The 12918-nt window shown below is 37.3% G+C and overlaps 1 protein-coding gene across 3 annotated transcripts; it reads left to right on the forward strand.

The window, feature by feature from the left end:
• Positions 1–2117: 2117 nt before the first annotated feature.
• Positions 2118–8584, forward strand: LOC109236322 (prolycopene isomerase, chloroplastic). 3 transcript variants are annotated; one of them, XR_002069479.1, is made up of 10 exons: positions 2118–2423; positions 3389–3612; positions 4821–4931; positions 5068–5121; positions 5320–5607; positions 6533–6724; positions 6832–6990; positions 7312–7541; positions 7890–8031; positions 8196–8584. XR_002069479.1 is itself a non-coding variant. In XM_019402487.1 (10 exons), the coding sequence occupies exons 1-10, from the start codon at positions 2288–2290 to the stop codon at positions 8366–8368; spliced, it is 1716 nt and encodes a 571-aa protein (XP_019258032.1). In that variant the 5' UTR covers positions 2121–2287; the 3' UTR covers positions 8369–8584. The 3 variants fall into 3 exon arrangements, 2 of the variants coding, with proteins under 2 accessions (XP_019258032.1, XP_019258033.1); XM_019402487.1 differs by having other exon boundaries at positions 2121–2423; positions 7312–7548; XM_019402488.1 differs by lacking the exon at positions 7312–7541 and having other exon boundaries at positions 2121–2423.
• Positions 8585–12918: the final 4334 nt, after the last annotated feature.

Genomic DNA, 12918 nt, shown 5'->3' on the forward strand with positions numbered 1-12918 from the left:
ATACTATAGTTAAATGAATAAAAGAAAAACAAATAAATAACATAATACAATTTTTCTATAATTTTACTACAATTTCTGCATTATAATGTATGTCATGTCTTCTTCTTCTTCTTCTTCTTCTTCTTCTTCTTCTTCTTCTTCTTCTTCTTCTTCTTCTTCTTCTTCGAGTTTCAATCTGTAAATTCAGCCAAAACCAAGTCTAATATTTATACAAAACCCTACTAAATTAGAGATATAACTACCAAACCANTCGACGAGTTTCAATCTGAAATTCAGCCAAAATCAAGTCTAATCTTCACCAAAACACCCTCAAGATTGAGATATAAACTCCAAACCATATTCCCAATTGTTTGCAACAATACCAAATCCGAACAAATAATGGTTTTTAAAAATCAAAGTTCGAATTCAAATCTTTAAAGCTTTTTAATGGCTGTTAATGGTGCAATTGCTGCTCTCTTTTCCTTTGCTTTACATTACTGAAATTAGGGATTGAGAGATAGAGAGAGACTTAGAGAGAATCCCAATTCCTTGCAATAACACCCAATTCAAACAAATAATGTTTTTTGAAAACCCAAATTCGAATTCAAAGCATCAAAGCTTTTTAATGATTGTCAATGGTGGAATTGCTGCTCTCTTGTGCAAGATACGTGGGAGAGGGGGTGGGATGTGGAGAGAGAATATGGGGGGAGTGGGATACAGAGAGAGAAACGTGGGGGGAGTGGGAGTGATTGTAGGAATTGATTAACCTTAAATTCTAAAAATGCACATAATTGGTAACTTTATATATAGGAGGTAATTAAAGTGAACCTCAAGTAGGGAGGGTAATAGAGTTTCTAATAGTGTATAGGTATGTAAAAATCTCTTTTTTTAAAGATGGGCCCACAATTATATTTAAGGCTAAATATTTCACTTATCATCCAAGTAAGTGCGATGAGACACACACATGGAAGTGTTTGTTTGTAGTTATACTCAACACATCATGTAAAGGTGTAAAAATTTAACAAACAAAAGTTCATCTACTAGATTTAAAAAGGGAAAAAGGCCGAATATACCCCTCTACTTTCGGATATTCTTTATATTTACCTTTCTTATACTATTCGGTCAAATTTATCCCTACTGTTATACTATCTGACCAAATTTAGCCCTACCATCAACAAACATTTAAAAGTTACCCCTTGATCTGTTATGTAATCCAAAATCTCCCAATTTCCTTTTATTTAAATCACCTGTTGTTCTTCTTGCTCCATTCTTTTCAGAAATTGCTATTGATGTGAATGCTAAAGGTAATAGGCTATACAAATTATTCATGGATATTTTTAGTTACCAATGCACCCACTTCTCTTCTTGTGATGATGAATTTGGAATTGGTTTAAAATTTTATTTTATTTTTCAATCATATACACACCGTAAAATTCAGTGGGTCTACTTATTGTGTATTATATGCAGCTGATCATCATGTATGTACATGTATATTCGAATATATTTTGTTATTGTGTGGTTAGTATAAAGTTCAATCGACTAACTTAAGAGTGCACAATGCGTAGACATTTGATTAAAGCAAAGTTGAATTCGACAATGTAAAATCTCCAAGGAATTTCAACTTCTATCACTAATACTTGCAAAGTCTCCATACCTTTGGTGCAACGAATCTATTAAAGTTGGGATGTTGTAAATACTTCTAAAATTTAGATAAACTACCTAATTTAGATTCTTCAATTTACTATACTTTGTTTACTAACCGTATTATTTTAATATTTCTTTTTCTTATTTTTTTTCTAACTATAAAAGCAGGTAAATGCCAATTATTTCGAAAATAGTGGATCAAGAAGAAGAATAAGTGACTTAATTAAAATGATTTGGGAGATTCTAGGTCACATGACGGACTGAGAGGTAATTTTTAAAAGTTTGCTGATGGTAGGGATAAATTTGGCCGGATAGTATAACGTTAGTAACATTTGGCCGGATAGTATAATGGAAGTTAAATATAAACAATATAAGAAAATAAAGGGATATATTTGGCCATTTTCCCATTCAAAGAATGGATGTAAGTTTTATTCCTAGTTAGTTTTTCCTAAGGTATGAAGGTAAATTTATTGGTCGAGAGTTGTGGACCTTTTATGGTCTTTTCTTCTTTGGTTTCTCTGGTGCAGAAACTTAGAACGTGGCCACTTCCAAATGCATTATCAGCAACTGCTATACAACAAAAATCAACACATGTACATGGAGAAAAATATATTGACACATTAATTTGTGCTAGCCTATTAGCTGCATCGAGAATCAAGAATCAATGGCGTTGAGGTTTCAACCTTTTTCTCCCATTTTCAACTTCCGCTCCACTAAACGACGTCGCACAGTTTTGGCGCGCAACGAAGTCTCTGCCACTTCTAACGGCTATCCTTCCTCCACTCTTACCTCCAAACAAGGTTGGGCACTCTTTGTGTGTGTGTGTGTGTGTGTTTTAAGTATTTTGTCACTGTTTTAGCTAACCGAGAGTCAAATTAACTACATATTGACTACCATTTTTTAACATATGCTTTATACTTTGATTTAACAGAAACTGATAGTAGTAAGTTTAGTGTAGTTTCTGAATATGTAAACTTCAATTTAGGGAAAATGATAGCTCCAAAAATTGGTCAAAGTAACACTATTCAACAAGCCAAAAGTGCCAACCAAATTGGGATGGGAGAGAATGTAGTTGCATGCTTCTCAATTTCGAATATTCTAAAATGTATTACTCCATCTGTTTCAAAAAGATTGACAATATTTCCTTATTTGTCGTTTAAACAAGATTGACACTTTTCAATATTTGCTTAATAAGAACCATTTATAGCCACACAAATGATATGACAGGTTTCAGATCACAAGTTTCAGTAGTCTTATAGCCACATAAATGTTATGGTTTACTTAAGACTACATATCTTAAAAGTCTTTTCTTCTTTATTATAGTGTATGCCAAGTCAAACTAAGATAATCCTTTTGAAACGGAGGGGTATGAGTTTCTTGTAGCTGTCTTTTACAAGTCACATTACCATTCTGTGTTCCATCAAATTACATGGGACAAATGTAGTACTTTTTCCTTATAAAAAAGAGCAAATCTATGCACGATATGTCTGTCCGTTAAAAGTTCCTGGTTTCTAGTGTCTGTTAAAATTGTTCTCTTCATGCTTAGCATGCAACAGATTGGTATTCCTAGGATATGATAGCTGATGATGTATCCTATTGTTAATCCTCGAAATATGGACCTCAGCGTAAATTGATGTTCCAGCGAAGAAAAAACGCGTACTTCTGAAGTTATACTATGAGAGGATCTGCTTGTGTAGACTTCTAATGCAGATAAGTTGTCTCTCTCACAGGAACATGTTTATTTGACTACAAGAATTATGTGCAGGCAAGCCAGAAGCAGATATCATTGTTATTGGAAGCGGTATAGGTGGGCTATGCTCTGGTGGACTTCTTGCTAGGTATGGCCAAGATGTTTTAGTACTCGAAAGCCATGATGTAGCTGGGGGTGCAGCTCACTCTTTTGATATTAAAGGGTACAAATTTGACTCTGGTCCATCATTGTTCTCCGGTTTTCAATCAAGAGGTCCTCAGGCAAATCCATTAGCACAGGTTACACTCTATCTCCTTACAATTATTCTTTGTTTGTTTAGAATGTAAATGAATTCAAAGATAAGGAAAAGATGTTCAGCAGTTGGTGTATTTGAGACAAAGATACTAGTATTATTTCCCCTTCCAAATGTAGCAGTCGTCTTATGTGGATAGAACTCCTCTTTAGGGCTTTATATATTAGCATTTTCATTGTCTCATCGACATTCTTAAGCTACCATTCATGAAATAAAATATATGGGATGTTAACAAATTAAACATCCGTGGAGAAGCTGAAGACAGTTTACTCGCTTTTTCTCTACCTAGAAGTTCATTCTAGAGTGTTGAGCACCTAAGAAGCGGCTGATCAATCATGAATAGCAATGACCCACAATCAGTACTGTGAAACTTTGAAGAGCTAGCTGTTGACGTTTTATGCAGACATTGAAGACGGAACATAATTATGGTTTTCCTCTTAATAGTTAAATATTTAGGATGTGCGCGAGTTACAAAATTCAACAGTACGTAAAACACCGAACTCAATCACCTGGAATGGCTGATTGTGAAATCATGTCCATTCACTATCTAACTGTGAGAATGAAGTATAGTGCTGGCGCTGACAAACGTTTTAATGGGATCGGTTTCACTTTTATATATATGTGTGTGTGTGTGGATGTAACATGTATGTTAATGTGAAAGTTATGGTGGATATAAACCATGAGAGGCCAAGCTGCTACAATCAACGGGCCAGTTTTTATAATTGATTTCAAAAACCTTTTATGCTGAATTCTGGTTTAATTGCCTTTGAATGAACTCTTTGAATTTATTTTTTGTTTGTCAGTCAATGTGTTTCATCACTTTTAAGTTGGATGGTCGTAGAAACCGGCTTTGAGTTACTATTTGAAGAACCTACTAGCTTCCCTTCCCTTGTATAGCCAGAAATGCATTTATTAGTGCAGCATGCTTTTATTGACCATATGTGGTACTCTTTATGTAAAACTACTCTATGTGGTTGTATTCTGTAGATTCTGTAGAACAGATGGCCTCACGACAAATATGTTCTTGATCCTTAATGCCTTTGTTCAGTGAGAAATAAGTGACTTGCGGCTCCATTTTTTAAAACCATTCTTTGCTTGGCCTAATTAACTAGTAATTCTGTACTGCAATTTATTGGACATTTAGTCTGTCTTCTTGTTAGCAAATGCAACTCAACTTATTGATATGTTTCTCAGGTTCTTGATGCATTAGGTGAATCAATTCCCTGTGCAAATTATGAGTCATGGATGGTATATGTACCTGAAGGTGAATTCTTGTCACGCATTGGCCCAACGGAATTTTTCAAGGTCTGGCCTGCTGTTTGCTTTTGGTAACATGTTTCGTGGACATCAGTAAAAATTTATCCTGTGTGTTTTCATTGTTTGCAAGCTTCACATTGTATTTCCTTTAACATACTTCATGATAATCTTTCTCACCATTCAGGATCTGGAGAAGTATGCAGGACCAGATTCAGCGAGAGAGTGGAGGAAACTTCTCGTGAGTATTGGATACTTTCCTTACATGTTGTATTTCTTACATGATTTATTGCTCGAATACTCGGAGACTGAGAGACACATTTTTTACAATTTAGCTGAGATCTCTTGGCAGTCCCTTTTTCTCCAACTTTTGTAAGAGCTCTTTACTGTTCTCTGTTATCGAATCTTATCTCATTTGCATAGAGTGTTGTTTTTACAGGACGCAATACTTCCAATCTCAGCAGCTGCTATGGCTCTACCTCCTTTATCCATCCGAGGTGACTTGGGTATTATTTCAACCGCTGCTGCTAGATATGCACCTTCTCTATTAAAAACTTTTGCTCAAATGGGACCTCAAGGAGCCCTTGGTGCTACCAAGCTTCTCAGACCCTTTTCGGAAATCATTGATTCTTTGGGGATAAAAGACCCTTTTATACGAAATTGGCTGGATCTCCTAGCCTTCTTGCTTGCCGGGGTCAAAACTAACGGCATACTCTCAGCAGAAATGGTAATTATGGGACATGCATATTACCTTATAGAGATATTTCTTGGAAGTTAATGTTGTTTGCATCTATCAAAAAACAATTGCTTGATCTTTTCTCAAGTGTCTCTAAATCATGCGTGTTGCTTCCTCCGTGATGTTATTTGTAAAATTATGGTGACAAGCTAGCTGTTTTTTCTCTTAGGATTTTATAATTCATCAGTTGCACTATAGACATTAAATACTGCATTCTACTTCTACAAGAGGACCTCACACACTAATATTGGAATCCAGAAATTTACCTTTTAGATTAATATGCTAATTTTGGTTTTGCGCACGCTGCAATTGTCTACTTTTCTTCTGCTTAAGATTTTGTTGGTTTTGCCGCGGAAATTATGAGTTTCTTAAAGTTCACTTTTATAATAGTACCTCAATTCCATCCTATGGTTGGAACCCTAAAGGTCGTCTTGTAGATTACCGTCAAATTTGAGCATATCGCAATTGCCTACTTATTTTCCAGTGAGTACCAAAAATTTTGAGCATATCTCAGTAAGTTTATCCCTTTTATGGATTTCAATCCCGAGTTTGTATTTGTGGTTCACATTATCTGAGAGCTCAATTCATACTAAAGGTGATTCAGTTTAAACTTAACTTGTTTGCTAAACATGAAATATGTTCAAACCTAATGTCAAAGTCCAAAGCATGGGAATCTTCCCTGTTTACACTTCTCATTTTGCATCACTATTGACAAATGTGATGGCTGCAACAACCTACTTTTGCTGAATGAATTTAATGGTTTTCACTTGGTTGGCATGCATTGGGATTAAGCCGATCTTGTATTAATGTCATCTTCATGTCCCACAAATTCTTTATTTGATTTTATGTTTAACCTTCTTCTATTTATTTTTCTTATTCATTAATGTAGATCAATGTCATCCTTTATGCTTCATAGGTGTACATGTTTTCAGAATGGTATAAGCCGGGTTGCACTCTAGAATATCCACTTCAAGGAAGTGGAGCAATTGTTGATGCTCTTGTTCGAGGATTACAAAAATTTGGTGGGAGGATTTCTCTCAAAAGTCACGTAGAAAACATAGTTGTTGAAAATGGTCGAGCTGTTGGAGTCAAGCTAAGAGGTGGCCAAGTGAGTAAATAAAAACTATGATGCATAGTGAAATGACACACGATATTTTGATTAAGGTTGTGCTTTTTTCTTGTCAAAAACATAAACCAAAGTATTTGATGCTGCAGTTTGTCCGTGCAAAGAAGGCTGTAGTCAGCAATGCATCTATGTGGGATACCTTGAGCTTATTGCCTCCAGAAGTTGTCCCAAAATCATACCGAGACAACATCAAATCGACCCCACAGTGTGAATCGTTCATGCATCTGCATTTGGGTTTTGATGCAGAGGTAAGCTATAGCATAACGATGCATTGTTGAGAATTCTACTAGTAGGCTGTAGCAATGCAATATGACTTTCATGGATTGAATGTAAAAGACTACATAAACTGGACTATCCAATCATAGGATATAATGATTAGAAAGGTCGTTTTCGAGGTAATTATGTTAGTACTATTCTGCTTGTTCCATTCTTTTATGCTCTTCCTCTTGTGGGTGGGTTGTGGAGATATTTCCTTTTTTTCTGATTGACATTGCTTCATAGCCATTAAAACATGTCTCTGGGTGTCGAGTTTCATGAATTCTTTTATGTCCATTGAAATGGATGTTTAGGGTATACGTGATGACCTGGGAATCCATCATATAGTAGTAAATGACTGGGACAGAGGGGTTGATGCTGATCAGAATGTCGTGCTGATATCCGTGCCTAGTGTGCTCAGTCCAAATCTTGCTCCACCTGGAAAGCATATTTTGCATGCCTATACCCCTGGAACTGAGCCATTTGAAATTTGGGAAGGTCTTGATCGCCGAAGCAATGAGTACAAAAACCTCAAGGCTGAAAGGTCTGAGGTACTCCTTGTACTTTTATTGATGATAAACATTGGTCCGGCTTCATTATCTACTAAATCTTGAGATGATAGTATTGCTGATCAATTTGCATTATTTATGTCTCATTAGTATGATGTTAGCTATCACATTGTTAGATGCTGCGTCTTTCATCTTGAATCAGATGTTAAGCCACAATGCTCAAGCGATTGTGCATAGCTGATTTATGCTATAGATATTTCCTTTAAGTTTATTCTCATTGACTTTCCTTTTCCTTCTCTGTGTTTATCTTTTCACTTCAGGTAGCTGTAAATAGGTGTGCATATTGAGGTCCCTTTTAACCTGATTTTCTGTTTACATGGCAGGTATTGTGGAGGGCTGTGGAGAAAGCACTTGGTCCAGGGTTTAATCGCGAGAAGTGTGAGGTGAAATTAGTTGGAACTCCATTAACACATAAAAGATTTCTTAGAAGAAACAGAGGGACTTATGGGCCAGCTATATTAGCAGGTAAACATAGGTGGATCTAGGTCGGCTTCAGTGTGTTCAGTTGAACTCATTGCTCTCGATTTGATTAACTATGTAGACATATGCAAAAAGAATTAAAGTTAAATTGATAATAAATTCACACTCATTCTGAACCCACTGACCTTATCTTGGATTCTCCTCTGCAGGTAAAGGCACATTTCCTGGACATTCAACACCAATTCCACAACTCTTGTGCTGTGGAGACTCTACTTTTCCTGGCATTGGAGTGCCTGCAGTTGCTGCTAGTGGTGCCATTGTTGCAAATTCGCTGGTTTCTGTGGCAGAACATTCACAGCTTCTTGATGCTGTAGGGATATGAGGAGACTTTTAAGCTGGTTTAACGGCCTGTATTTTGATTCATCCTGTACATTGGTTATACTTTGTACAGTTCTTCCTTTGTTACAGTAATGAATCTAGCATTTTGATTCTTCTGCTCGAAACTAGTCTGAACTGCATGTTATACTCTCCACACTTTTGGTACTAGTTTTTTCAGTTTTTATTGACTAACAAATGTGAAGATATCATTATTCAGTGTTGCCCTCTTCTCCTTGGTCCTTCATCACTACTGACTCCCATAGGAAGAATTTTTTTTTACTGAAGGCTAATATAGTATTTCCTGAGCCTTTGGCCTTTCAGTAACTGAGTTTTCACATGCATGTACTCACTGATTATTTTGTGTCTTTGAAGCAGTTAATGGCATTAATAAGAACTCAATGAGAATAGAGAAACACTATGAACAAAACTTCAACAAGGTCCGTAATGTGCTTACGTTCTGTTAATCTCAGGGCAGTTTAATTTGTTCTAGTCTTGATTGGATGATCAGTTGCAATATCTATTCTCTATGTATGAACAGTGAGATTAGCCGTTGGATTCGGGGCCGAGAATTTTAGATTCGAACCAGAAAACGAATTCTTGGAAGTTGGAGATCTCTCATTATATGCTAGTACATTAGTATGGGTTTAGGAGATAAATGGTAAACCCAAAGTAAAAACATTTTTCTTTGAGTTGAAATTATTTTTGGCGGCTACGTTGGCATCCACAATATTTAAGGCTTTAACAACACACGGTTGACTATAAAGTAATGTAACAACCCGGCCAGTTATTGTATTTGAATTCCATTTCCCTATTTGATGCTTTATGTGTGCTTGTTTGTTGTTTTGTGACTTGTGAGGATGGTTGTTTTGGTTTCGGGAAGGTTTGGAGAGTTCATAAGTTTCACTGCGAGTCGACTTTGATGATATCAAAACCGGATTGTTGTTTCGAAACTTGAAATAGGTTCGTTTAGTGGTTTAGAACTTGTGTGTGAAGTTTAGTAGGAATCCGGAATGCTTAGGCTTGATTCGTCCATGTTTGTGGAAGTTGGAAGGTTTGGAACTTAAGAGATTGACTTTGATTGTCGATTCTTGGTTTTTATGTTATTCGTATTGTTTTGAGCATTTGGCTATGTTTGGATAATGCATTCGGACTTGTTGGTATGTTTGGACGGGGTCCCGGGGGTTCAGGTGTGTTTCGATTGATTTCGGATAATTTTGTTGCATGTTGGCAGAATTGATTCTGGTGTATCGCACCTGTGAAACTTTTGGTGCAAGTGCAAGGTCGCAGAAGAGTAGCAGAAGTGGAGCTTGGGAATCCATAGATGCAGACTTGTTTGCGCAAATGTGTGTTGGAAGTGCACCACTGGCTCCACAGGAGCGGACGGAGTGCCCAGAAGCGACCAGTTGGCTGGTTAAGTGATTTGCATATCTGCGAGGATAGTGCCACGCATAAGTGATAGTTTTGTCCGCAGATACGGAAGTCGCTGTCAGGAGATTATATTTCGAGGGTTTGACTTATTTTCATTATCTTGAGTTTTGGAGCTCGGCTAGTAGCGATTTTTTTAGGAGAATTTCATCACCACTTTGAGGGTAAGTAATTTCTACTTGATTTTGATATCTTGTTTCCCCATGGAGTATTACATATACATTATGGGATTTAAAAGTGAAATTTGGAGGGGGAGGGGAGGGGTTGTGCTAGATTTTGGAAAGTGAAAAATTAAAATTTAAACCTAAACTTGGAGTCAGATTTGGATAAAACCTATATAGTTGGACTTGTATTCGAATGGATAGTCAGAATTTGTGAGTTTTATCGGGTTTCGAGAAGCGGGCCTGTATTGACTTTTTGGTGAACTTTGTGTAATAGATTATGATTGGAGTTTTATTGCTTGAAATTGATTCCTATAGAACTATTTGATGTTATTGAGTTGTATTGACTATATTTGACCCGTTCGGAGGGCGATTGAGAGGCAAAGGAGTTTTGGAGTATTGATTCTCACGCATTCGAGGTAATTATCTTGTCCAAGCTTGCTTAAGGATATCCTCGCATGCTATGATGTTTGCTATATGTTGGGGTGATGCAAATGCGAGGTGACGAGCACATATGCGTGCACCGTGATTATTTATGATCCAAGTAGATTATAGACTTATATGCCTTATGTTTGTTATCGTGCTTTGTTGATACCATATTTTCTCCACTTGATTGACTACGCTAGCTATTATTCATGCTAGAAATCATGTCTAGGTTATTTGTTATCTGTTTGAGACATAATAGGGCTATTTTTTATCATGTTAAGTTATTTACCATAGCGGTAGTCATACTTTTGTGTCATAATATATAATTTTCGTATTATATCACTGTCTCTGTGCATTTTTTATGTGTTATCCCACATGTTGTTAGTGTCTTTGAGTGATATTGATTGTTGACTTTTGATCCGATCAACGGTTGGGCTAAGATCCTCCCCCCGGAAGTAGGTAATAACCCTGTGAGTGCAGGTACTTGATATGTGCTTAGTGAGGGGCTTATGCCAGGCACCCGTATAGTATAGAATGTGTGTGTATGTATAATGATTCAGGAGCATTTGCCAGGCACCGTGAGTGTGCTGAGAGTATGGGAGGGGTACTTGTGCCAGGCACTATGAATGTGCAGAGATTGTGTATATGTGATGATTAAAGTGTAATGTTGTTGATTTTGGCATGTATACTTATCATGCAGGCATACAGTTGTATTTTTGTCATCCTAATTGGCATTTGATATCTCTATTTGATGTTTAAAGCTTGAAATCGCAGTTTACTTTGATAAGCCCTTGTTTACGTTATTTCTATGTAAACGTTTATACATTAACTGATATACTTGAAAAATATGCTTATTCTGCTCTTATTGTGACAGAGTTGAAGATGATATTATTTAAGCTAATTTTTCTTTTCGCTATTATTATGATGTTACTGTTGTTATTGGCTGTTGAAAGTGAGTATTGGACCTTTCCAACCTCGTCACTGCTTTCAGACCAAGGTTAAGCTTGCTATTTATTGATATCATGGAGTCGGCTGTACTCATACTACATTATGAACATTACGTGCAGATTCAGGAGTTGGACCTAGTTGAGCATTGTGAACGAATCTGTGCTGCACTGTCGAGACCAAGGTAGAGCTACTTCTCGATCGCAGTCCCTACATCTCTTCCTATATTTTATAAATATTTAGTCTTTTAGACAGTATTATATTTTGTTCAAACTTTGTATTTAGTACTCTATAGAGCTCATGCACTCAGGGACATTAGATTTTGGGTGGCTTTCAGTTGTATTATTATTTTGACTTCAGTTATTTATTTTATTCCACTATCGTAACTATATCTTACTAGTGTTGAAGCTTATTTCTGCATATTTATTGCTGTCTTTCTAAGTAAGTGGTGTTAGGCGCCATCACGACTCCGGTGAAATTTTGGGTCTTGACAAGCTAGTATTAGAGCCCTTGGTTACTTAGGTCTCACGATTCATAAGCAGGCCTAGTAGAGTCTTTCAGATCGGTATAGAGACGTCTATACTTATCTTTGAGAGGCTACAAGGCTAGTAGAAAAATTTCTCTCTTTCGTTTTCTACTGTACAATTTTGTCTGTCCAAAAATTTGAATATTTGATTTTCTATTCTCTCACATATGATGAGGACACGTTGTTTAAGTATAGCTGAGCAGGCGCCAATACCCCAGGCCAGCCGGGATGGACCCAAGTCGAGGCAGAGATAGGAGTATAGCACACACCATAGTGAGGGGCCTTGCTCAAGTAGCCACTGTGGAGCCACTAGTAGCTCCCGCTGAGAAGTAGATTCCTAACTATGTTGAGTCGGTGGGACTCGTGGAGCCCAATAGAGTGTATTTCACTGTAATTTAGCTTAAAGGGACGGCCAAGAGGTGATGGCAGTCATATGAGCAGGGTAGAGCAGTTGGTTCCCCTCCTCTTACTTAGGCTCAGTTCTCCGAGGTATTTTTGGAGAAGATTATGCCCCGTACCAGGAGAGAGGAGTTGAGAAGGCAGTTCGAGCATCTTCAGCAGGGTTAGATGTTAGTTGCTGATGATCAGATGAGGTTTATAGGGTTGTCCCATTATGATACTATTTTGATTCCCTCTGAGTAAGAGAGAGCGAGGAGATTCATTAATAGTCTTCACCACAGCATTCGCCTTGATATAGCTAGAGAGGAAAAGACCGAGACTTCATTTCACCAGGCTGTGGAGATAAGCGTCGTATTGAGCGCATCCACCAGTGAGACTAGAGGGATGATGCAGGGTGAAAACAAGAGGTCCTGACATTCAAGTTGCTTCAGTGGTGCCTCATCTAGAGGCCTAGGTCGATTTGGGAGAGGCCATTCTAGCAAGCCAGTTTATCGTACACCACCACCCAGTCGAGGTGCATATCTGTAGTCTTCATTCAGTGCACTTCTAGAGCATAGATCTCATCGCTCTCCATCAATTTAGGGTTTATCAGTACCAGATTCTTGTGGTGGATATTCCAGTTCACGGGGTCTGACTAAGGCCTCACAGTTAGTTCCTGTCAGGGGTTTCTAT

The sequence above is a fragment of the Nicotiana attenuata genome, unplaced genomic scaffold (assembly GCF_001879085.1).
Source record: "Nicotiana attenuata strain UT unplaced genomic scaffold, NIATTr2, whole genome shotgun sequence".
Classification (NCBI taxonomy): domain Eukaryota; kingdom Viridiplantae; phylum Streptophyta; class Magnoliopsida; order Solanales; family Solanaceae; genus Nicotiana; species Nicotiana attenuata.

Coding starts and splice junctions, on each gene's coding strand:
- LOC109236322 (XM_019402487.1), top strand. CDS start 2,288: ATGGCGTTGAGGTTTCAACCTTTTTCTCCCATTTTCAACTTCCGCTCC. Junction 4,932..5,067: donor GCCCAACGGAATTTTTCAAG/GTCTGGCCTGCT, acceptor CTCACCATTCAG/GATCTGGAGAAGTATGCAGG. Junction 6,725..6,831: donor TCAAGCTAAGAGGTGGCCAA/GTGAGTAAATAA, acceptor TTGATGCTGCAG/TTTGTCCGTGCAAAGAAGGC.